At 38.1% G+C, this 26,607-nt stretch overlaps 1 protein-coding gene across 16 annotated transcripts in view; it reads left to right on the forward strand.

The window, feature by feature from the left end:
- Window positions 1–26,607, forward strand: part of rap1gapb (RAP1 GTPase activating protein b) — a 208,969-nt gene that overhangs the window by 124,515 nt on the left and 57,847 nt on the right. For 11 of the 16 annotated variants that reach the window (XM_057846171.1, XM_057846172.1, XM_057846157.1 and 8 more), the window contains one exon: window positions 14,443–14,536. Coding sequence is in view for 10 of the 16 variants with exons in the window: in XM_057846157.1 (XP_057702140.1) it covers window positions 14,443–14,536 (94 nt within the window). In the remaining 6 variants the exon portion in view is untranslated. Of the gene's footprint in view, window positions 1–14,442; window positions 14,537–25,515; window positions 26,114–26,607 lie in introns of those variants that run through there. The other 5 variants (XM_057846159.1, XM_057846165.1, XM_057846158.1 and 2 more) reach the window with 3 other exon arrangements.

Genomic DNA, 26,607 nt, shown 5'->3' on the forward strand with positions numbered 1-26,607 from the left:
TAATACCATTTTAATCATAGTTTTATTAATCATTTTGTCATATCATTTTCTATTTGTTTTACTATTTTATTTATGGGTTTGATGAACGTGTGTCATTGCACTTTATTGGAGCAATATATGACAGTTATGCTCCCAAAAAAAGGTTAAAAGGGTACTTTTTGGCTGCCATTAACTGTGATAGGCAAACCACAGTTGCTCTAATAAAAACAGTTTTTGTATTAAAACAACCCCCACCCCCAATATATGTATATATATATATATATATATATATATATATATATATATATATATATATATATATATATATATATATATATATATATATATATATATATATATAATTGTGCAAGTCCACGTACTTGAAAAGATTAGAGAGGCCTGTAATTGTCAACATGGGTAAACATCAACCATGAGAGACAAAATGTGAAAAAAAAAACCAAAAATCACATCGTTTGATTTTTAAAGAATTTATTTCCAAATTAGAGTGGAAAATAAGTATTTGGTCACCTACAATCAAGCAAGATTTCTGGCTGTCAAAGACGTCTAACTTCTTCTAATAAGGCTCCACTCGTTACTTGTATTAATGGCACCTGTTTTAACTCATTATCGGTATAAAAGACACCTGTCCACTATGTCAGTCAGTCACACTCCAAACTCCACTATGGCCAAGACCAAAGAGCTGTCGAAGGACACCAGAGACAAAATTGTATACCTGCACCAGGCTGGGAAGACTGAATCTGCAATAGATAAAACGCTTGGTGTAAAGAAATCAACTGTGGGAGCAACTATTAGAAAATGGAAGACATACAAGACCACTGATAATCTCCCTCGATCTGGGGCTCCATGCAAGATCTCACCCCGTGGCGTCAAAATGATAGCAAGAACGGTGAGCAAAAATCCCAGAATCACACGGGGGGACCTAGTGAATGACCTACAGAGAGCTGGGACCACAGTAACAAAGGCTACTATCAGTAACACAATGCGCCGCCAGGGACTCAAATCCTGCACTGCCAGATGTGTCCCCCTGCTGAAGAAAGTACACGCCCAGGTCCGTCTGTGGTTCGCTAGAGAGCATTTGGATGATCCAGAAGAGGACTGGCAGAATGTGTTATGGTCAGATAAAACCAAAATAGAACTTTATGGTAGAAACTCAGGTTCTCGTGTTTGGAAGAGAAAGAATACTGAATTGCATCCGAAGAACACTCTGTGAAGCATGGGGGTGGAAAAATCATGCTTTGGGGCTGTTTTTCTGCAAAGGGACCAGGACGACTGATCTGTGTAAAGGAAAGAATGAATGGGGCCATGTATCGAGAGATTTTAAGTGAAAATCTCCTTCCATCAGCAAGGGCATTGAAGATGAGACGTGACTGGGTCTTTCAGCATGACAATGATCCCAAACACACAGCCAGGGCAACAAAGGAGTGGCTTCGTAGGAAGCATTTCAAGGTCCTGGAGTGGCCTAGCCAGTCTCCAGATCTCAACCCCATAGAAAATCAGTGGAGGGTGTTGAAAGTCCGTGTTGCCCAACGACAGCCCCAAAACATCACTGCTCTAGAGGAGATCTGCATGGAGGAATGGGCCAAAATACCAGCAACAGTGTGTGAAAAGCTTATGAAGAGTTACAGAAAACGTTTGGCCTCCGTTATTGCCAACAAAAGGTACATAACAAAGTATTGAGATGAACTTTTGGTATTGACCAAATACATATTTTCCACCATGATTTGCAAATAAATTCTTTAAAAATCAAACAATGTGATTTTCTGTTTTTTTTTTTTCCACATTCTGTCTCATGGTTGAGGTTTACCCATCAATTACAGGCCTCTAATATTTTCAAGTGGGAGAATTTGCACAATTAGTGGTTGACTAAATACTTATTTGCCCCACTTTATATATATATATATGTAAGTTTGAAACAGCCTTTAAGGTAGCTGATGAGAATGTTGTCTTTGGAAACGTTTGGATTGTAGTTGACAATATTTCCTAAAACGTAAATACAACTGAACTATACTTCGATCGTGATACTTCAGCATACCACTAAATTTTGTATGACACGCTAAGAATGATAGGTTTTAAAGCCTGTGTAAAGTTAGTCTACACAACCCCATTGAAGATAGGCGCTGTATAAAATTCCTTGTTTACAGTGGCGCTCTGTGATACGGGTGACATGGGCAGCCGTCCAGGGCAGCATTCTCCAATGGGCGGTGGAACAAGTAAAAAGCAAACATTTTTGAAACCGCTGCTGCGTACTTAGGAGGTTATTATATTGTGCAAGTGTTCATGTTGTGCTCTGTGTGTATCATTCAGTGCTGGGGCTTTTTTTCCCCGGTACAATTTAATTTACTCTGCAATGTTCCATTGCACTGACACAAAAACTACTGTTGTCACGTCAAGGCCGGGATTTTTAACTTTGAATTTTCTGGGTAGTTGAAGTAGGTTAGGTTGAGTTGCTAGGTAACATGTTGAGATGAATGGATGTGTGTGTGGCAGCAAAGAATTTACACCTGTGAAAAATAAGGCGAGGATGGCTTCATTGGTCAGACATGCGGTCAATCAAGATGTATGCCTGAGATGCTTGGCACCAGTCATGTGTTCTGAGCAGAGGTTGCGCTAGACTTTTTCGTTGTCTGTCATTTTGACTGACAGGGTCATAAAAATCCCGTCATAATCTATTTTTACCCGTCACTTAAATGTTTAAAATGATGGTAATGACATTGTGGTGACCCTTTGTTTGGCATAATTCACCTTCCGTACTTGTGTGTCCATTTGGTCGAGCGCGTTACCGGCTACGACACAGTCACGTGACAGAGACACTTAAGAGCCGCACGCGTTCCGGCTTGAATAGAGAGTTCACAGAGAGCAGCAGAGCTACAGCGGCTGGACACAGCAATTCGAGCTAACAAGACTCTTAACATTGCATACCGCTTCAACATATTCAATAGTATTTAGTTTTCATTCATTTTAAATTAATATTCTGTCCGAACAAGCTTAACAGAGAATCCACACCATGCCATCACACATCAAGCAGATGAATATGTAACTTTTTCTCCGCAGTGACACTCAGTTGCCTTGACATTTTTCAAGTAAGGCCAACGACGTCATGCATCAAGAGAGACAATAGCTAATTAATATGCTCACTCGCCACATTGTGGTCTGGGGTGTGAATTGCAACCTGTCAAAATGACAGATGGACTTCAGTTTTTTCCGTCACCGTTTTAAAAAATCGGTCAACGACGGAAAATATTCGGTTAACGCGACCCCTGATTCTGAGAGAGAAAAAAGACTTGATCCTCTACTCTTTTCTCTCTTGGCTTTTGTAATGGGAATTTAGAAAGCATACTGTATCCATATGAAAAATTGTCCCAAAAAAAGTTTCAGTTACAACACAGGAGCTCTGCCATTTTGCTTCAAATGGCTATTTTAGCCCCATTTCTGATGGTCCTATTGAAATGAACTAAGGTGGCTACCAAACTTTAACCAAGTGTACGGGACAGCTGATTTAAAATACCTCATTTTATTTATTTATTTATTTATTTTTTTTGTCAACGCATGCTTTAGTTTAAAGTTTGATGACTCAAAAACATCTAAATACTGTATCTTCACGCAAAACCTGAGCTCCCAAAGACAGTTTTACCTGGAAGCCCTGAATTTAGTAGAAATGCCTATTATCAGGCATGAAAATCTCTCACCTTTCGGCGAAATTCACCGTTTAAAAGTCAAAAAGGGTGACCTATGTAAATTGTGTAGAACCGAGGAAAAAAATTTCATGGGGGGTTTGGGGGATCCGGGGGATTTCTTTTAAAATGTCGGACGCTTTGTATGCAAGCGGGGAAAGCGGCACAAAGCCAAAGAAGCGCACCAGAGTGGCCAAAACATTGACTTTTTTCAACAAAACCAAGGAGGGTACACTGTTGACTCCTGTCTCTTCAATGCCAAGCTTGGCGGCACGTCGGCAGTGAATGAACACCTAAAGCGTCGTCATCCAGTTGTAGTTTTGGAAGACGACAGGAGACAATTACAAGCTGGCAGATTGTAAGTCCATCTAACTAACAAACGACATGTTTTACTGAAGTTGTTAAGTCTGTCGCGATACGCAATGAGTCCATTTATCGCACGGTAAATAAAAATGAGGGCGGTAATTTTCACGACTGCGTTTTATCGTCGCGTGCGTGCATACATTTGTGCGTGCGTGTACACGTGCATGCTGATGGCATTTGAGACTCCAGTTCCTTACACAGATGTTTATTGGTCATCAACACGCCTTTGAATTAAAGTTCAGACATACAAAATAAGGAAATACATCTATATTAAACAAACACTGCAAACATTAGCATTGAGGCTAATGGGGAAAAAAAGACAACCTACTTTAGCCTGCTATAAAACATTGACAGTCTTCGCCAAAATGTAAACTTGCGGTTATAAGGTGACACTTCAAACATGAAAAATCGCTTGTTAACAGCATTTGCAAATGAAAAAAGTTTTTAAAAAATTGATTACTGACACCACATGCAATTACAAAAAGAGCTTTTTTTGCGGAGTGTAAGGCTTACTGTTAGCAGTTTAGCGAACGTACATCCAGGGAATATTTCAAAATAATTGCACGTCATGTTCGTCATATAAATAACGATTTTTGGAGTTAATCCTACATATTTCAGAATTTAGATTCTACACTAAGAATAGTTTTAAAATGACACCCTTTATGAAAAATCTGATCGGCAATGATTTTATACTATTATACTATACTATGATTTCAAAGCTAGATATTTTTTTTAAAGAATTGTTTTAAATCATGTTGGAAAGGCGAAGTCAGTGTTCTGAATCTGTTTACATTCCATTCTTTTGCACTAGTTAATGCTATAAGCATTTGACCGCATTGTTTATTTGTGATTTATTGTTGTTAGTTACATGTTTATTTGTACTTTAATAAAGAATTTCAGTTTCAAAATGTTTTGTGAATTAATAAGGGTCATCAAAAATTTCATCGCTAAATTGGTTAAATAGGGTGGGAAAAAATTATTAGATTAGTCGACTAATCGTAAACATAGTCGGCTGACTAATCTTGAGAAAATTAGTCATTTGGGACAACCCTAGTTGTACAGTGTACCGGAACATATTTTCTCCACACCCATCTCACCCTTTTAACTCCTGACCGATTTTCATGCCTGTATCATGAGACCCACAGAAATAGTTTCAAGAACTAATTCCTGAAAATAACGCATTAAGTTTGTTAAGTTTGATGACTCCACAAAAAATACGGAACTCTAATAACAATGTTCTTAAATTCGGGCCACAAAGCCTGTTTCATTCAGCACTATACAATTTGGTAGTCCTGCCTGCCATTACTAGAGCCACGTAAAGGTCAAGAACCCATACCAAAAATACACACCGATCATCTGCCATTTTGGTAAGATGCAGTAAATTTTTCAGTTGGTTCTCCAAAGACAAACAAAAATTTAAACATTTATACATGCCACAAAATTGAGGTGTTTGATTATTCAACATAAAACATCAAACTAAATAGTGCAAAATCAGCTCCTCCATCAAGAACTTGTTCTGAAGTTTGTTTTTTCCATTTGTTCACTTAGGTCAATGACCTCACAGTTTTCTGTAAAATTCTAGATATATCCTGGATTTTGATAGTATCTTCAATGCTGCCTGCAGAGAGTTTAATTAATTTGGCAGCTTTCTATTAGCGTCACTAAAAGACTGCATGTCAATTCTCTCTTCAATTGCAATATTAGCACAAAAGCCCTTTGTCACTGCATCCATTTGGACTTAATGGCTGCCATCATATTCATCCATGTAATTAGATGATTCCCTTCAGGAATGCAAGCCACATCTGCGATGGCGTCAGAATTGTGACCAGATTTGTTTTGGTGCCAGGGGGTAATTAGTTGACGATTAGGCTGTGATTTATCCATTATAGAGCATACAAGTTTCTGTATCTTCTTGGTGCCCAGCGCTTTAATGTTGTGTCTTTGTTGGCTAATTAAAAAGCTAAATACTGGTCAAGAATACTTGGACATGGTGCTACCTGACCCCCTCACTGTTACAATTATTAGCCATACTGGGTATTATCAGGGGTTGACATACAGTGCTGGCCAAAAGTATTGGCACCCCTGCAATTCTGTCAGATAATGCTCAATTTCTCCCAGAAAATGATTGCAATTACCAATGCTTTGGTCGTAATATCTTCATTTTAGGGCTGTCAAACGATTAAAATTTTTAATCGAGTTAATTACAGCTTAAAAATTAATTAATCGCAATTAATCGCGATTCAAACCATCTATAAAATATGCCATATTTTTCTGTAAATTATATATACTGGACTGTCTCAGGAAATTAGAATACACAATATTCTAATTTTTTGAGACAGTCCTGTGTATATATACAGGACTGTCTCAGGAAATTAGAATACACAATATTCTAATTTCCTGACTGTCTCAGGAAATTAGAATATTGTGTATTCTAATTTCCTGAGACAGTCCTGTATATATACACAGGACTGTCTCAAAAAATTAGAATATTGTGTATTCTAATTTTCTGAGACAGTCCAGTATATTCTGTAAAATAAATTGTTGGAATGGAAAGATAAGACACAAGATGGATATATATACATTCAACATACGGTACATGAGGACTGTAGTGGGCATTTCACTCTACTGTCATTTAAATCTGTCTATGCTGTCCTCACTCCGAAGCGTCTACTTTTTCCAAAGCTAGACAGCTAGTGAGCGTCGCCTTAATAATTAGACTTCTTCCTTTTTCATCTGATTTATTAATAAAATGGCCTCAAACCATTGTCCTCTTTAGACCGTTGTAAAACTACAAAAAAAAGTACACAAGCATTGCATTAGCAACAACGTTAGCTTAGCACGCTATACAGGTTCACTAAACATAAACAAAAAGCGTCTCATACAAAAAATATAACATTTCGCTTACTAACATAATATGTACATTCTTTACAACAACCATACTTACGGACAAATCTTGTCCAAGGATCATATAAGCACAACATCATCAGCCCGAGACGTCGTGCAGCCATATTGAACTGGCAAGAAAACAATAAACCATGTCGCAAAGCGACCACAAGAGTTCGCTGTTGGACAGCACAAAAAGCCTTGCTGTAAAACTTACCAAAAGGCAGAATACTTTCTGAGCGGGACATGTGCGTTAATTGCGTCAAATATTTTAACGTGATTAATTGAAAAAATTAATTATTTCGCGTTAACGCGATAATTTTGACAGCCCTACTTCATTTATTTTGCTTGCAATGTAAAAACACAAAAGAGATTGAAAAAAGATCATTGTCATTTTACACAAAACCCCAAAAATGGCCCAAACAAAAGTATTGGCACCCTCAGCCTAATACTTGGTAGCACAACCTTTAGACATAATAACTGCGAAAACCGCTTCCGGTATCCATGAGATTTGAAGGGTGCCTTCTCCAAACTGCCATTTTTAGATCTCTCCACAGATGTTCTATGTGATTCAGGTCTGGACTCATTGCTGGCCACTTTAGAAGTCTCCAGTGCTTTCTCTCAAACCATTTTCTAGTGCTTTTCTCGGGTAAGTTTTGGCAAACTCCAGCCTGGCTTTTTTATGTCTTTGGGTCAGAAGTGGGGTCTTCCTGGGTATCCTACCATAGAGTCCCTTTTCATTCAGACGCCAACGGATAGTATGGGTTGACAGTGTTGTACCCTCGGAATGCAGGACAGCTTGAACTTGTTTGGATGTTAGTCGAAGTTCTTTATCCACCATCCGCACAATCTTTCGTTGAAATCTCTTTTCAATTTTTCTTTTGCTTCCACATCTAGGAAGGTTAGCCACAGTGTCATGGGCTTTATACTTATTGATGACACTGTGCACGGTGTCACGTTCTGCTCCTGGTCAGATTTTGTGTTGCTGCAGAGCCAGCTGTGGGGGCGTTCCCGACATCACACCTGCAGCTAATCACTGCTCATCCACAATAGTATAAAGACGCAGGCGATCCACTGGAAGGACGCCGTGATATTTTCCTTGCTGGTCGCCATTCGACATCCTTGTATTCGAGTAGCTTGTTATTCTTGTAATTTCACCCCGGCCGTGGGTTTTGGTCACCTGTCGTTTTAGTTTTGTATGCCTCTGCCTTGTGCAGGTACGTGAGTGTATTTTAGTTGTTTTATTGGCTCTTTGCCTACCACCTTGGTTTCCCCTCGCGTTTGTATAGTATATTGATCCCCGTCGACCTGCTGTCACGGACCCGTTTTGTTATTTCCTATTTTTGCCGCGATCGCGTGTGTTTTTGTTATGTATTTAATAAACCCTTGTACGCTCCCCTCAGTCGTTTTTTTGTCTGTTGTGAGTCCAACTTTGTTTCCGCGTTCGCGGACCCTGACACACGGTAGACACAGGAACATTCAGGTCTTTGGAGATGGACTTGTAGCCTTGAGATTCCGCCTGCTTCCTCACAATTTTGCTTCTCAAGTCTTCAGACAATTCTTTGGTCTTCTTTCTTTCTTTCCTCCATGCTCAATGTGGTACAGACAAGAACACAAAACAGAGGTTGAGTCATCTTTAATCCATTTGGCTGCAAGTGTTATTTAGTTATTGTCACCACCTGTTATGTGCCACAGGTAAGTAACAGGTGCTGTTAATTACACAAATTAGAGACTCATCACATGATTTTTCAAAGGGTGCCAATACTTTTGTCCGGCCCATTTTTGGAGTTTTGTGTAAGATTATAATGATTTAATTTTTTTTCATTCTCTTTTATGTTTTTTATTGCAAGCAAAATACATGAAGATTTTACTGCCAAAGCATTTGTAATTGCAATCATTTTCTGAGAAAAATTGAGCATTATCTGACAGACTTGCACGGGTGCCAATACTTTGGCCAACATTGTACAGTAGATACATGTCTTTCTCACTGTGGTGGGTATTAGGAGTGTGCCATTTAATGAACCCCACAATTCGATCCGAATATTGAACGATTATCACGGTATTAATCACAATGATCACAATTATGAAGATTTTTTATGCATCTTTCCTTCCTACCTGTCAGGATGTCTTTTTTTCTTACTTTGTGGCTACTTCATACTGTTAAACAAGTTATATTTGTCAGTATTCATTTATTAACATGCTTGATCGCGCATTCGACCTTCGGTCAGAACAAATTATTTTTACACGCGCAGATTGATGCTGCTTTTATATCATATCATAATTATGGTAAACATGGTCAGAAGGTTTTATCGTAAATTATCACTTTTGTTTTATGCCAGCATAACATAGGGCACACATATAAAAAACTCTTGTTTTTAACCAAGTGCTCAATAAAATGTTCTGCTTCAAGAAAAAATACACCGTTTGTATTTTGATGCATTCTCTTCTGGTAGTAGATGAATAAATGCGTCTAAAACAGTTTTGCCCACACAACAAACCAAAATGAAGTCAATGTCTATGATTTTTGCTATGGCAACAAAAGCCCATGAGCAGGACGTACTTGTAATTACGTGTGGTAAGCCAAGGTAAGATTAATCTTACCCAGAGCATGTAAAGTCAGCATGACCAAATATAACAGAAATAATAGCAGCAGTAGAAGAAGTAAGCAAAACATTGCTCTGTCCTTTTTGACATTAAATGTTTTTGTGTATTTTTCCCGGTTTCCACCATCGTCTTTCAGCAATTTTAAGATCTTTTAATACCTCCAAAAACATGTTCCTCTCAGATACAGACCAGTTTAGTAAGCTCTGCTTCTACTAGCTTCTGGGAATAACATAAAACACCTTTACTGATGGCACAGACATAGAGACTAAAGAGGATTTGTTTCGAAATTTTGGAATAAATTGTTTTCTCATGGCGGTCGATCAATCAACATAAAACACCCCTCTCATTCGGAATACAATATAATCTTGATCGGAATGGGCTGGTTTGATTTAGAATATTTCGAATAGGGTGTGTACATGAAGCATTTGTATACCGATCAGGCTTTTAATCTGATTAAAAGTGTCCATGTACAGTAAATGTAGCCACAGACACTGAATGGAAGTTCCCAACTTCCCATTATATTCCTCTTTGTCTCCATATAGCATTCTCCCATCAGGTGTCAGGCTGGAGGTATTAAATGTGTTATGATTGGCTTGATCCTATTATCTGCCTTGTACAACAAGCATGCTGACAGTGTAAACATGCAAATGCTTGCAGCCTTCAGGGTGAGATTTGGGCAGTTCTGAACAGTGGATTGGGACTTACTGTCTGCAAGATTAAATCAGAAGTTTTAATTTATTATAATTATGCAGAACAGAATTGTGTCCACATGGAACAGTGCTAGTTATAGTCGTAAGGATTAAATGATAATTTTCTTTTAACTCTTTGCAGTCATTCACCGTGATAGACGTCTAATCCATTAGAACCTACCAGTTGAGCATTGTTTCCATGTGCCAAAACAACAGAACGCTTGAAATATGACAATTCCAAGTGGATCGGTTGTTCCCTGCTGTCACATGGAAATCCTGCCCTCTGCTGCTGGTTTGTGCACAGAATGCGTGCACAGATGGGTTGCCACTTCGAGCCAGTGACTGATGTGTGAGACAAAGTGTGAAGCAATATTGCTCAAGTTTCCTGCTAATTCCTTTCACACTGACACACAACCCTACACCTACACGCACACACCCTGGAACGCAAGGAACAAAGAAATGAAAAAGTTTATATTTTCTTTCATGGGCCATTTAAAGAGTTCTGCTTCAATTTGGCCCCTGGAGCCTGAAGTTTTTGATTTGAAAGTACTAGCAAACTGTGGCTGCATAGGGAGAAAACAAGAAAAATTCAATTTGATCCAGTTAAAAGGTGCTGTTGCTGTTACCACTGCAAGACTTTTCAACTGTCCTTAATTCTATATGAATAAAACATCAATCCAAACACAGAGGGTAGTTATGGGGAAGGATGCACCGGCATTTCTAAATGATCAAAACATCTAGTTAGTGACCAATCAGAGCAATTCGAAATTGTCCTATATGCATGTGTGGTACATCATTGGAAAGCTTAAAATCTCAATTTTCTGGGGGAAGAAAAATTTTGAAAAGGAGGGCATTTAAAAAAAAAAAGTTTTTTTTTTTTTTGTAACGGCAAAACCCTAACTGGAGGCGAGAGCACGCGAGAGCAGAATTAAAGATGCCACGATTTTAACAAATATTATCGCGTACCTACCTCTTTTCGATCCAAAAACTCCATGTAGCATGTATCACAAAGTATCAAGACACAGCTGTGAATGGCCATAGCCGGATTTTTGGGGAATTTTAAGGGTGAAACATGGTAATATAACAAGGGTCGCGATGCAGAAATCGCAGACATCAAGGAGTGGTTAAGATCTTCATTTTCATATATTTACCCTTTTAAACTTGTTTTTTTTCCCATTTTTCCTTGTTTGGTTCGATTATTTATCATCTAAAATATTGGGGAAAATGCTACAGTAAAGAAAAAAATACAATTAAACGATCGTTATGAGGTAGATATCCGTGACTTTTACAGACACCATTTTTTTCATTGTGACGTAATTGGTTTAAAAGTTTAAAATATGTGATGAATAATTTTTTTAAGTCTTTTTTTTTTTTTAACTAAGTATTAAACATTAGTTAATGATTCTAAGCTAAAAACGACAGGCATTTAAAATAATAAATACGATTACTTACGTTCTTTTTATGGCTGGGTTGAAACAAAAGCGGTTGCGTGACGTCTGTAAACGGGGGTTTCCAGGGTAAAACGCTATTTAAAAATAGTTCGGGGGCTTATTGCACCATGAATCTGCTATGGCAGCATATAGACACATTGTTTTATCAAACACAACAGTTCTTTTAGCTTAAAATACAGGAGTTTATTTTAAAGAGGGCTGCAAGAGCAGAAACTGCTTTTTCAGTCTTGTCTGTGTTTTTCGCCATATATATATATATTAGGGTTGTTCCGATCATGTTTTTTTGCTCCCAATCCGATCCCGATCGTTTTAGTTTGAGTATCTGCCGATCCCGATATTTCCCGATCCGATTGCTTTTTTTTTTTTTGCTCCCAATTCAATTCCAATCATTCCCGATAATTTTTCCCGATCATAGGCATTTTGGCAATGCATTAAGAAAAAAATGAATGAAACTCAGACGGATATATACATTCAACATACAGTATATAAATTCTGTATTTGTTTATTATGACAATAAATCCTCAAGATGGCATTTACATTATTAACATTCTTTTTGTGAGAGGGATCCACGGATAGAAAGACTTCTAATTCTTAAAGGATAAATGTGACTTTGTATATTGCGACTAAATATTGCCATCTAGTGTATTTGTTAAGCTTTCAGTAAATGATACTGCAGCCATTTAACTTCTGCCCAAATGCATGATGGGAAGTGCAACCATGACTGTGCGTAGGGGCACCAATTGATATATCTTTTCTGCGCTGGGAAAGAACATAGGGTGTTAAGAAAATGATCAACTATTACCTTTCTTCCCCACATTGCCTCCCACGTTATTTTTAATTGCTGAGAGAGATATTGTAAGGCTTTAGCCATGTAAAAAAATGGCTCCAAAGGCTGTCAAAAGTCTCTGTACTCATTATGCGCTGCCTTTTAGCGCTATCTATAGGTAAAACGGCGTCTTTATAGATGGAATGCGACAATGCATGAGTGGGTCGTGCAGCGCATGCGTTAATTATTTAACATGATTAATTTAAAAAAAAATAATTACCGCCGTTAACGCAATAATTTTGATAGCCCTAAATTAAGCCAAAAATACTCTGGATGAGTGTAAGACATTTTGTCTGTAACGTTAAATACAATTAGAAAACGGTTTAAATTAAAATATATATGTATATTAAAAAAAGGCATGTCTGATACCTTTTTGCCAATTCCGATACTTTGAAAATGACGTGATCAGACCCGATCCATCCCGATCGATCGGGACATCTTTCATATGTATCAAATCAAATCAAATTTATTTATATAGCCCTTTACAAAACCCGAAAGGTCCCCAAAGTGCTTTACAACAAAGACAAACATGGCACATAGTAAATAAAAGGCAGGAAAGTATTATACAATGACATTAGGAAGAAAAGAAAAGAAAAAAGAAACGAAACAACGCATCACGATTGGTCAGACAGCAAACAAAACAATAAAACAGATAAAATCCGAAAACATTAAAAACCCTAAAGAAGTAAAACCAGGCTAAACTAATCTTGGGGAAAGGCGAGTCTAAAAAGGTGTGTCTTTAAACGAGATTTAAAAAGGCCCAAAATTTGTAGTGGTGCGGATTTCAGGGGGAAGACTATTCCATAACCTGGGCGCAGCAACCGCAAAAGATCGGTCTCCCCACTGTTTGAGTTTGGACCTTGGGACTTGCAAATGAAGTTGGCGGGTAGAGCGAAGACTCCTGCCAGAGTTACGGATGGTTAAAATTTCTGATAAGTAAGAAGGAGCCTGGCCATTGATAGAATTAAAAACAAACAGTAAAAGTTTAAAATCAATTCTAAAATGGACTGGAAGCCAGTGGAGCGATGATAGCACGGGGGTAATATGTTCACGTCTAGGTGTATCTGTTAAAAATCGAGCAGCAGCATTTTGAACAAGTTGGAGACGAGAAACCGAGGATTTGGGAAGACCAACATAAAGTGCGTTGCAGTAATCCAGCCTTGAGCTTATAAAAGCGTGAATTGCTTTTTCCAGGTCGTGGCGAGTAAGAAAAGGCTTCACTTTGGCCAAGAGACGGAGCTGGAAAAAACTTGCTCTTACAACAGAACTAATCTGTTTTTCAAAGTTGAGCCTGCAATCGAATATCACTCCGAGATTTTTAACATGTGTTTTAAAAAAGGGAGCCAGAGTGCCAGGGTTGGGCTCAAGGGCATTTAACATAGAAGGTGTGCCAAAAGTAATATATTCAGTTTTGCTTTCGTTAAGATGTAAAAAGTATATATATATATATATATATATATATATATACATACATATATATATATACATTTTTTTTCTAAATGTGCAGTTGCACTGTTAATTCTGATTTTTATAGGCAGCAAGAAAGATTCTAATTAGCCGTAGCACTATGTTAGCATCAAATGCTTAGAGTAGCGCAATATAGATTCTAATTAGCAACAGTGAAATCTTCACTCGTAAGTCAACTCATATGGCCGCTCATATTAGAATTAAGGCTATAGATTTGGGTCAGTGCTTATTCCGGACCACCACAGTAGTTTATTCCCTCTGGTGGGTTCCACCAGTGGTCAAGTGGCACAAACCGCCATGTGAACCACTACAGAAGTAATGGCTAATGCAGAGTTTATTTACTACACTCTTGGCTCAGGTGACAGAATCTCCCATCATCCATGGGCCATTTCACAGGAAATTGCAGTTTGTAGTATCTTAAGTACAACCTATCAACACTCAAATAGTCCTAATCTCTCCCTCTTTGCCTCCCCTATTTCTGCTCACAGGAAGCACGATGGAAGGATCCCTCGCATCCCTGATGAAGTAGAGCGCTCACTCCAATATTCCGGTCCACTGCTGCCTCTTCCCGCTATCTCGCAGGTAAGAGCCTGGGAGGACATAATGGGATTTCATCAATCACAGCCAGGAAATTGAACTTTACACAAAAAATAACAAGCATTTTTTAAATGCCTTTTTGAGTTGTTTGCTAGAAAATGCACTTATTGCTCATACCACTTTCACAAATAATGCTTTTGCATGGTTAGTGTTGAGTAACCATGAGTGGAATTTTATAGATAAGTGGTATCCAGTTAGTTTCATATTTATTAAACTGTTTTTTGTTGTTGTTGTTTTTAATTTGAATAATTAAACTACTTCACTCACCCTCAGGCTCAAGTTGTTATTGGTAAACTCTATAGTATCTAAAGAATTGTGCCTGGCAAAAGCTGAAAAACTTTAAAGTGTATTTTTAGTTTTACTTTTTTTCTAAGTTAACTTTTTATTGTTTGTAATGTTTATTAAATTGCCAACAGACAACAGATAATTAGCATAAAAAGGATGAAAAGTGGCGAGACACACAATGTAGCCACCATTTTTCTTGATACAAAAGAGGGTACCATTTTGTTTGATAAATGGAGATAGATGAAGCCAGATGGTTACAATCAAGCACTCTTCGCAGCACGGAAATTATGAATAAATATGAATAAATGACTAAACGCATGCACCTGTCAGTTGTTGGCACACTGGAATTGCACTTATTAAAGTGTGGGCCATTGAAAATAAATTGTTTTTTTAGGCAAGCATAATCGTGGATTTATTAATATTGACTAATTCACTGGCAGGTGTATACGGAATAGCCAAAACCATATATATTTGTATATTTATATGATATTTCTATGATTTGTATATGGCGGAAACACTCAGGTGACTTGAAGTTCCGCTCTGAGACCCCCAATTTGGCCGAATTTCAAAATTGTACTATATGCATGTGTGACACATCATTGGAAAGCTTAAAATCTCAATTTTCTGGGGGAAGAAATTTTTTGAACAGGAGGGCATTAAAAAAAAAAAAAAAAATTAAACAGCAAAACCCTAACTGGAGGTACAGCACGCGAGAGGAGAATTAAAAACGCCATGTTTTTAACGAGATATTATCGCGTACTTACCTTGTTTTGATCCAAAAACTCCATGTAGCATGTATCATCGAGTGTCAAGACACAGATGTGAATGGCCACAGCCGGATTTTTGGGGGATTTTATGGGTGAAACATGGTAATATAACAAGGGTCGCGATGCAGAAATCGCAGACATCAAGGAGTGGTAACATCATCAGCCCGAAGACTGGGTCTTGGGCGCAGTTGGGTGTTCCAACAGGACAATGACCCCAAACACACTTCAAAAGTGGTAATGGAATGGCTAAATCAGGCTAGAATTAAGGTTTTCGAATGGCCTTCCCAAAGTCCTGACTTAAACCCCATTGAGAACTTGTGGACAATGCTGAAGAAACAAGTCCATGTCAGAAAGCCATCAAATTTAACTGAACTGCACCAATTCTGTCAAGAGGAGTGGTCAAAGATTCAACCAGAAGCTTGCCAGAAGCTTGTGGATGGCTACCAAAAGCGCCTAATTGAAGTGAAAATGGCCAAGGGACATGTTACCAAATATTAGCGCTGCTGTATGTATATTTTTGACCCAGCAGATTTGATCACTTTTTTCTGTTCACCCATAATAAAGTCATAAAAGAACCAAACTTCATGAATGTTTTTTTGTGACAAAGAAGTATCTGTTCCAATCACTCTATCAGAGAAAAATCAGAGTTGTAGAAATAACTGGAAACTCTAGAGAGCCCTGACATTATGTTCTTCACAAGTGTATGTAAACTTTTGACCACAACTGTAGATATCCATGACCTATTTACAAACACCTTTTTTTTTCATTGTGATGTAATTTGGTTAAAAGTTTAAAATATGCGAGTGAATAATTTTCAAAAGTCTTTTTTTTTGTAATGAAATATTAGACATCAATTAATGATTCTAAGCTAAAAATGACAGACATTTTGAATAAGAAATATAATTACTTACCTTCTTTTTATGGCTGGGTAGAAACAAAAGCGGTTGCGCGACGTCTGTAAACAGATTTCCAGTGTAAAACGGACAAATTAAAAATAGTTCTGGGGCTTAATGCGCCATGAATCTGCTATTGCAGCATATAAACATATTGTTCTATCAAACATAACAGTTCATTTGGCTTAAAATACAGCATTTTATTTTAAAGAGGGATGCAAGAGCAGAAACTGCTTTTTCAGTCTTTTCTGTGTTTTCTGCTATATACAAAATGTAAGAATTAATTCTCATCTTTCGGCATAAAAAAAAATGTCTGCATTTTCCCGTTCTTTAGTAATCAGCAGTCCTCAGTTCTCCAAGAAACCTTATACAGTGGTACCTCTACTTACGACATGAATTGGTTCTGGAAGCAGTCTCGTAACCCGAAAATTTTGTCAATAGAGGCGTGTTTTACATGTTAACGCCCTAATCCGTCTATAGCACTACTGACACTCCACATTGAATTTTATAATTGGGGTAAAACCAGAATAAAACAACAGCCAAAGACATGTAAATCCATATACCTAACCTAACCTAACCATTAATAACTGTAATGAAGTAGATAATAGGACAAAATGCAAGAAAAAAGAAAAAGTATATACTAGTATATTGCCTTTTGAGTGAGGTAATGTCCTCTTGCATGCGATTGATGGTGCCTATCGCCTATCTCGCTCCTCATGACACAAAAACGCGAGGAGACTAGAAATGTGCGGATTACCAATTTCAAGGTATACTGTGATATGAAAACGTCAAGGTTTCAAAACCGCAAAAAGTTTCCGTCACACCGTCACTAAGGTATGAGCTATTTTTTATGTCCCAAAAATCAATGGAGAAATCCCTCGCTTGCTGCTGCAAGGCTCAACCCTCCCCCACTGGTTGTTGCTCAGTGTCAGTGAGTCGGCTGTGCTACACGATGGCTGGAGGAGGTAAAACTCCTGAACTCCCCCCCCCCCCCCCCCCCCCGAAGAAAACGAAATAGCTCGTATGGGAATACTTCGGCCATAGAAATTTACAGACGGCTGCAGCTTAGAGGAGGAGGGCCTCCCGACATGTAAAACATGTTTGCAGAGGGTGGCTGCCGAGGAGGCAATACCTCCAACATGATTTCGCATTTATAAAAAATTAAATGTTAGTTAACACTGTCATGAACATTTCTCACCAGCTACGAGAGTTACCTCTAGCGTGTTTAGTGTGTCTAGCGGTGGTAAAACAGTTTTTTCTCTCTGGCAACTGTCTATGTTGCAATAGAGAATGTGTGTATAATATGAACATGCTAAGAGTCATATACGTGTGCTTTTTATGGAAAATTATACAATTTTTTATCATTTTTGTATACCGTAATTATTTATTATACAATTTTTTTTCTGATGGTAACAATGTTGAGCTGTGGGTTTAGGCTTACCTAAACAACTGCATTTACTTTAATTTTATGTAAAATATTTTTAAATTTTTACTTTATTCATTTTAACGTAACATTTTATTTATGTTACAATTTGCTAATATGTTTTGAAATATAAAAATCCTATTCAATTGAATTATTATTATTTTTTTTTTTATAAAACCCAGGTATCTCAAAGTAACACATTTTAGAGCTGTAATTGCAATACCGTGATGCCAAGAAACCGTGATATTTTGGCTTAAAGTTATCATACTGTCAGAATATCACACCCGCACATGCCTAGAGGAGACCGTTGCTCTTTTGTACTACTAATGGAATAAACCGTCTGTGGGCTTAAAAAACTCTTCGTGAGACAAAAACACTAGGAGCCTTGTGCTCATTTGGCTCAGACGTCAACCCGCTATAGCAACAATGACACCGTCGCCTGTGCACATCATCATACTGCAACACCCAAATTGAAACATCATCAAAAATAGACCAATAGAAAAGCAGAATCCCATTACGGAGGCATGATGTGAAATATTATGACCAATAGGGCAGTAGTATAGGGCAACGCACGTACGTATCGTTTTCAGTGTTGTATAGTATTTTTGCCTCTTGTAGTCTGAATTTTCTTTCTTAATAAGAGGCAATATTTTCCCATTTAAATGTGTCATAACCTGAAAATAACGTTTGTAGAGACGTTTGTAAGTAAAGGTACAACCGTTTATAAAATGGTGCTTCGCTGCCATCTACTGGCAGTTGTGCATTACTGTGGTTGTTCCCAAACCAGAAATTCACCTTAATGTAGTATCACAAGCTTCCCCACCCTTCTCTGTTTAAAAAGATAATCATGTTTACTTATCAGTGAGATGATTCTCAAAACAAATTAGTGTGCTTAAATGATTTCTCTGTCTGTAGAAGATGCAACTTAATCAAGTTTTTTCAATGCTCAAAAATATTCATTAAAAAATACCATTTTACTTCCCTTTGTCTTTGTTTTAAGCCAAAATTTAGGTTTTTCTGTGAGTCATTGCCTTTCTAATCCAGAGCTGTTGCATCCGGGTGAAAGGTGGTGTGAATGCAAGTACGCCTCAGCCTCAATAAGCGTGTTTGGCAGACATTCCTAGTGTCTGACGGGGTCTGCGCACTATGTCAAAGACTTGTGAGACAAATATAGACATCTAGCTCTTGGAGCCAAAGTCCCCAGTGTATGTTATTTACGTCTCACTGCATTAGAAATTCATCGAAATAATGAAGGCAAATATACAGACTGCTCAGGAAGTCACTTTTGCATTGTGTGCCATGAGATTCTTCCCAGATGAAAATGGTGCTACGGGTCAATAAAAGTTGAGAAATATGATCGAGAAAGCAACCCGATGGCTGTCTCTACATGGAAATTTGTGTGGATGTCCGTGTGATGTGTGATTTCTGTTCACAAATGCAGTTCGTCTTTTAATCAAAGTGTCACCTTGTAAACCGATGAAAGCCCCTTTCTGCTGCTTGCTTTTGAATAAAACACTTTTGATCCACCAATTGAGCCTGACATGACAAAAGCATTGTTTCTCTATAAAACACTTTTGATCCACCAATTGAGCCTGACATGACAAAAGCATTGTTTCTCTAAAGAAGGACACTTAAAAGGAACTCAGAAAACTATTTAATGAGGGTTGACATTGAGGTTTGATTAATTAACTTTATTTTTAAAAGTTTTGTCACTTTTCATTGCAGTGGAATTCCAAAAATCGATCTAATTTATTTGTGTATTGTTTCTGATTGCAACCTTTTGAAGCAGGTGTCCCATAATTCAGTTAACTTGCAAAAGCAGACTTGTGGATCCATTCAGACTTGTACGATCATTGATTGCCTTTCTGCATTCTATTTGAGGATGAGAATAACCCTGAGAGCATCAGTGAGGTACTAAGGGCGGGGGAGAGTCAGGGAAAGTCATTGCCTCGGATGCAAATTATTTGCTAGTTTTCCAAAGTGCAGACTTAATGGTTCATGGATATTTATGCCATTCTTTTGTACATTCTTGCATGCTGTGTTTTTTGGGGCACTGAGGCAAAGAACTGCCAGCTGAGTGGAGCACCGCTAATAAGTCAAGTTGCTTGTACGTCACCGCATCACTCAGATAAAGAGATCTCTTGCTACTCTACTTTTCAAAACAGGCAGCACTTCTATAGTGCAACTAAGGCGGAACCTCTTAAATTTGTGTGATCCAGACACTAGCTTAAGCTATGATAGGGCATAAGTGATTTGATAAACAAAACAAAACTTAAAAATCTCTGCAAAATATGTGAGCCACACTAATGCTACACTTTGATGTCAAGTAAAAGACCCTTAAGCACCTTTAGTAAGACCGTTGACTATCATTTTTATGACATTAATAGAATATTCAGGTTTGAGCAGAATTTGGGGAAATCTAACTTTTTGTTAGGAACTAAAACCCGCACTTTTTGGGAGTCCGGTCACTCCCTACTTTATTCAAATCTAAATGGTCTTCCACAGGGCTCAATCTTAGAGCCCCTTCTGGTTTGAAACAATCATGATTGTATTATCTTATTTTTCTCTTAATTTTTCTTGTTATTTTTCTCAAAACAAATTCTGATTAACTCACTTAGTGCCATTAATGACGTTAGACATCCAATTCATTTCAACTGGGTGGGTGTCAGTCTTTCAATGGCAGCCAATGAGTTAATTTTTGCACCTTTTTTGTTTTCACATCACTAGAACTCAGTTTCTATTTGTGATTGACACCTTGAGCTATTACTGCCCACCGGCAACATCAGGGTGACTGACACACTCCTTAAACAGTACTATACAGGCAGTTTTTCAATTTCACCCCTTTTTTTTTTTTTTAAAAGAAGATTTTAAAAGCAGATTTGTTGGAGAATCTGCTTGGTCACATCTTCGTGTTATTGGGCCCAGGTGGCATCACTGAAAGCAATTTTGCAGAGTATTAAGTTTTACTAGTGCTGACAATGCAATTCTTTGTTGTGTAACTCTTTCATAAAAAAGTCACAGGGGTGCTCATTTAACAGTGTACTGTACTATTCACAAATACAGTAGGGTCAGAGTTCAAATGCGAATAGAGAATTCCTGCCATTATTTCACAACTCTTTTAAAATGATTAGAATTGCCATAAATGGCTTAAGCTATCAATACACCACAAATTATGATCCCAAAACTCTTTATTAGCCTTCCAAAAGGATTTGGCATCATATATTGTCGCCAGCTGATCCAAGTTGTCATAGCAAGTTTTATTTTTCTTTTGTATTTGGTAGCAATTAGTGATGCACGATAATGCATTTTTCAACCGATACCGATAACCGATAATTTCCTCCTCATTCCAACCGATAACCAATAATGTCAAGCCGATAATTCTATTAAAAGATTTATGTAAAATTTTAAAGTATACACAAAAGAAAATATTACTGTGCAAAAATATAATTTATTGCTCTTTTTTTCAACACAATGTATGAACAAGTCGTCAATTCAAACATCTAAATAATGACAGATTGTCTGACATTGTGTAATGGTAACCCTTTGGCAACAATTACTTACAGAGTAAATACCTAAGTTGCACAAAAATGCGTTTAAAAGTAAGCCATTCCTAACATATATAACATTAATCCGCTGCAAAACACACCTCCTTAAAACTAGTCAGTTTTAAGTGTAAATCTATTGGCAATAAGTGAAATTATCTGCCATCGCTTCAAGTGTATTTCTCTCAGATTTCTTGGAAGAAAAATAGCTAGCTGAAAATAATCTTAACAGCCTTGTTTTAAGCAATACATTATTATACTTAATCCTAAAAAAAAAAAAAAACTTGAAGAAGGAAAGATTTTGAATAATATTTGTGGCTACAGAATATTGATTTAAGAATTTGATTATCTACTGTGACTGTAATTGAGCAAAGAAATAAGTTAAATAATTTGAAAAGTGATTGCTAATGTTATATGCTTTGTTGCACACTGTGAAAATGATTACCTCAAAAGAGTGAGATGTCATGTACCCATTCTGCAGCGCTTTGTTTACATTTGCGGCTTTCACGACATTTGCGTTACAGCAGCTAAACTGCTACACGGCAGTAGTATTTGGACGGAGTTGGCGCTCGCATCCGTGTGCGTGTTGTTTTGTGCCTGAGTTTTATTAAGCCGAAAATAAAGGCAGCGTTACAAAGTCATCTGACCGCTCGTCATTTCACATTCTGAATGCATTATTGACTGGCTGACTTCGTTTTCTCCATGTTTAAATTATCTTATAACCACTGTGCCGTCATGATAAGCTTGCTTACCGGACATCACTTTTTCATGAAGAATGGTGGTCGTATAAACTGCATTATTTCTTTTATCCAGGGCTTTGGTTCTCGTGTCATTAAAAAAAAAACTGTGTCTTGTCTCGGCGGCAGCTACATTCGTACCGGATAATCCGCCCGCCCGCCCCGGCGTATTCGGGTCCTGGCTCTGCTCGCACGCCGTGGGGGAACGCTCGAGAAACCGGGGTGTTCGCCGGAGGTCCAGAGGCCGGGGAACCGGGCTCGGCCCGCCCCGCCTATGGCGAGGCGGCGGCGGCCTGCCGGACTGGCCAAAGCGGCGGGCTCCGTCGGAATGTACCACCCGCCTTGGGCTGCATTCCCAAACAGCCCGACTCTGTATCGTCACAAGCCCTGTAGTTTAGCTTAGTGTTTACAATAGCTTTAGCATTCCTGCTAGCAGCAGCCTCGTATATGTTCCAAAATTCTTTGTGATGCAGTTTTAAATGGCTGCTGGGTTAGTGGTTTTGAATGAGGACGCGTTCTTTCTGCCTCGTGGAACTTGTACGGTACATGTTTCGCAGATGGCGAGAGCGTCGTTTTTTTAGTAACAGCCGCCATAATATTCAACTACTTCTTGTCTTGTAACTCCGCCTCCTCAACCCCTTCTCCCTCAGGGGCTTCAGAGAGGGGAGGGGTTGAAGAGGCGGCGTGCTGAATTCTTCGGTTGAGCACATTTGGAGGCAAAATCAAGTATATAATTATTGGATTGCATTATCGGTTGAATTTTTTTATTATCTGGATTATCTGTGTGACGTCATAATTGCCATTATCGGCCGATAATTATCGGTGACCGATATTATCGTGTATCTTTAGTAGCAACTGAGCTGAAATGCCACGCTCATCAACACAACACAACAGTATGCTTCTTTATCCACCACAATTTACGTAAGTGGGAATTTGAATGGCGTCATGTAATTATCTGACGTGAATCGTCTTTGCGTATTTTCTCATTTGGGGATTGCACTGCTGTCCCTTTCATTTTAAAATGACTAGTGATTTTTTTGTGAATGTAAAATGTGAGTGGTCAGAATCTGTCCATTTTGAAAGGGTTTATTAAATGCCATTATTTTGTTTGATGTCATGAAGTGGGGACAGAGGTCAAGGTCTTGTCCCAGAAGTAGGCCTACACAGACAAAGACCTAATGCCAATAAATTATTATGATTCTACAACCCCTAGCAAAAGTATGGAATCACCAGTCTCAGACGAGCACTCACTCAGACATTTTATTACGTAGAACAAACTCAGATAAATAGCTTGAAAAAAATAATAAATTAGTTCAAAAGTGCAGCTCTTTAGCATTCAGAAACACTAAAAGAAATGAATAAAAAACATTGTGATGTTCAGTAAATGTTACTTTTATAGAGCAAATGCAGGGAAATTGATATAGAACCACTCCATTCTGAGGAAAAATATATGGAATCATGAGAAACAAAGAAATAACTATCAAAATACAGAGTCACTGCGCTAAATGCTAATGCTAACGCGAACGCTAAGTTTCGTGTGTGATGACCACTCAGCACAGGCCTTTAAAGGCTAAAGCAACATGACATATCTACGTAAGATAAAAAACAAAACTTAACAAGCAGCACCTGACAAATATGTTTCACAAAAGAAGCCTGGAATGAGCACAGGATTTCCAGCCGGTGAGTAACCCTGTGTGTGGGGCGGGGGGATCGGGGGAGGTGCAGCACGTCACATGAGTGACACGACCAAACACTGCTAAATGCGTAGTAACCAGTGTTGTTAATCTTCCATTAAAAAAGTAGTTAATTACATTTACAAATTGCTTATCCCAGAAGTAATTGAGTTAATAACTCAGTTACCTCCATGTAAGAGTAATTAGTTACATGGCATAGTAACTGATTTTTATTTTTAATGCTTTACATGTTATTGTATGATCCATTCTATAATGTCTTTCACATCAAATATGCTTATATTAATTGAACTATTTTTTTTTCTTTTCCATTCAAAAAAAAAAAAAAAACATAGGTCACACTATGTGAAGTTCAAAGGGTTTTTGGGACAATAGGGCCTCGCTCAATTATTTAACCTAAACTTAACTAGACACAGGTATTGTGGACATTGTGATACTAGATTGTAACCTTTTCTATGTTTGGAAGTCATTTAATGCTGTGAATCAACCGTCAAAGTTGTTAAAATTGCTCCCGTTATTGCATTAGGTCCTTTCTGTCTACTTCCGACATGTGAAAGTTTTAAAACTGTTGAGTCTAGTCAGGATTTTGCCGAATTAAGAGTATTTTAGATAAAAAGTTACTTATGTTCGCTAGGAAGGTTTGCTACAACAGCGCCTTCCTAAAAAATCTACTGCTTTAAGATGGAGACTGTTTACCAACGCCGCCAAGTCAGTCATTTCGCATCTAGTTCTCTATACATGTGGTATCTACCATAGCATCATGTAGGCGTAGTTTGTAGGCGGTCGGTGTCGGCTGCAGTCAGGTATGAGCGACCTAGCATCGCGTTTGCAACAGCGTCACAACTCCCTTTCCTCTTTCCCACTCCCGGTCTGCTTTCTCCTCGTCCCTCAGATATTTCTTGCGTCATTCAACCGCGTAGTAACGCACGCCTTTACATCATCAGCGACGGTAACGGCGTTGCAAAGCTGAGAAAAGTAATTAATTTGATTACTCACTACTGAAAAAAAAAACGCCGTCAGTAACGCCGTTATACTCTAATGCCATTATTAACAACACTGGTGCTAACTACACATAAAATAATGAAATAACACATTGAGAATTGACGGAAACTATGGCAAATTTTCCTCTCGTTCTCGTGTCTTCAGACGACAACTGGCATCCATCTCATGATGTTTTAGTCTCACAAGACACATTTTCAGCATATCATCATGAGTCATCGTCATGGAAAAATTGTTCGTTGACGAAATATTTTCGGTATCGTTGACGAAAGCAACACTGGTCGTGATGAAATAACACCCGAGTTAATTAAGCCACCCTACATGACCATATTCAACTATTCAATTTGTGATTTTAAAACAAAACGTTTTTGAACAAAGAGTTCTGTGTAACCTCACAAAAGGTGCCAAAAGATATGGGTTTTACTGAATTTATTTGTTTTTTTACACTTGTAGTAAATGAAGCTACTACAGTATAAATAACATTCTTAAATGCAGATTACATTTATTAGTTTTATATTATGGTCTTCTAGACTTGGCTCTGAGTGAGTTTCTCAAACTGGACCATTTAAATTTTAGTTGAATACCCCTGTCATAACTTTTTTTTTTTTTTTTTTTAAATAACCTCATCGCTGCTTGATGGAATGAGATCAAATCTAAATGAAATGAATAAATAAGTACAAACAATTAGGCCTAATCAAGGTCAGCACCAGACAATTTTTTAAAGTGGAGCATTAAAGTGTTTTCCCACTGTGCAATTACATTTTGCATGAACTCAGCATGCAAAAATTGTAACATCGGGCTGAATGAAACATGATGATGTGTTAATTAAGTTTCAGAGTCAACTTCCATTTTAAGAGTGTGCTGCTGAGAGGAAGATGAATGTTCCCATATTGTGATTAAACAAAAAGGAGAAGCGCGGAATTGCATGTGTGGGGGTGCGTGTGTGCGTGTGTTGTTCCTCATTTTGCACAACTTCCTGCAGTACAAATTCATATGAGAGGAAACAAAAGAGGAAGTGGAATCCCGTCCTCGCATTTCAACGCCAACGTCTTGCCCCTCATACGCCAACGCACTCCTGCGACTCAACTTTCCCCCATTATTTGTTTATTTGTTTATCCAGACTAATTAGCGTCTTTGCGCCAAGATGATGGCAAACACCTTCTCATACGCGCTGCTCCACAGCGCCCCTCGCAGACCTTTACTGAAGAGGAGATGTCTTAGTGATGTGAGTATCTTTTCTGCGCTCGCCCACTCAAAGGTCGGAAGACATTGCTGAATCCAGATGAGACATTTCAGATCTTGTTTTGTCTGACCTCCTGCGGGTAGGGAGCAGGTGCTTGTGGTTCACTGGTTGGCGGAGAATGAGAGATTGTGAGGTGGCCTGTAGAGGTCATCACGAGCACCAAATTATTTGCCATGGGTAGGCGCAAAATGTCAAAGTGGTAAAAAGAAATATGAGCAGCATTTTTCCTAATCTGTCTATGTAATATTTTGCTTTGCAACCTTTATTGGGACATGAAATCATTTAGAACAGTCAAATGGCACACCACCAAAGAAACATTTTCAAAAAGTTTCCTTAAATAATGGTTTCAATTTGATACAAATGTGAGACAGGTAAATATATTCACAGTGTGTTAGTCCTAACCTGACTAATGGCAGAGTATTTAACACGGTCTAAGCCAATCTCAGAGCAATCGGACACATATTGCCAGACATTTT

Source organism: Corythoichthys intestinalis, chromosome 9 (assembly GCF_030265065.1).
Source record: "Corythoichthys intestinalis isolate RoL2023-P3 chromosome 9, ASM3026506v1, whole genome shotgun sequence".
In the NCBI taxonomy this organism is placed as follows: domain Eukaryota; kingdom Metazoa; phylum Chordata; class Actinopteri; order Syngnathiformes; family Syngnathidae; genus Corythoichthys; species Corythoichthys intestinalis.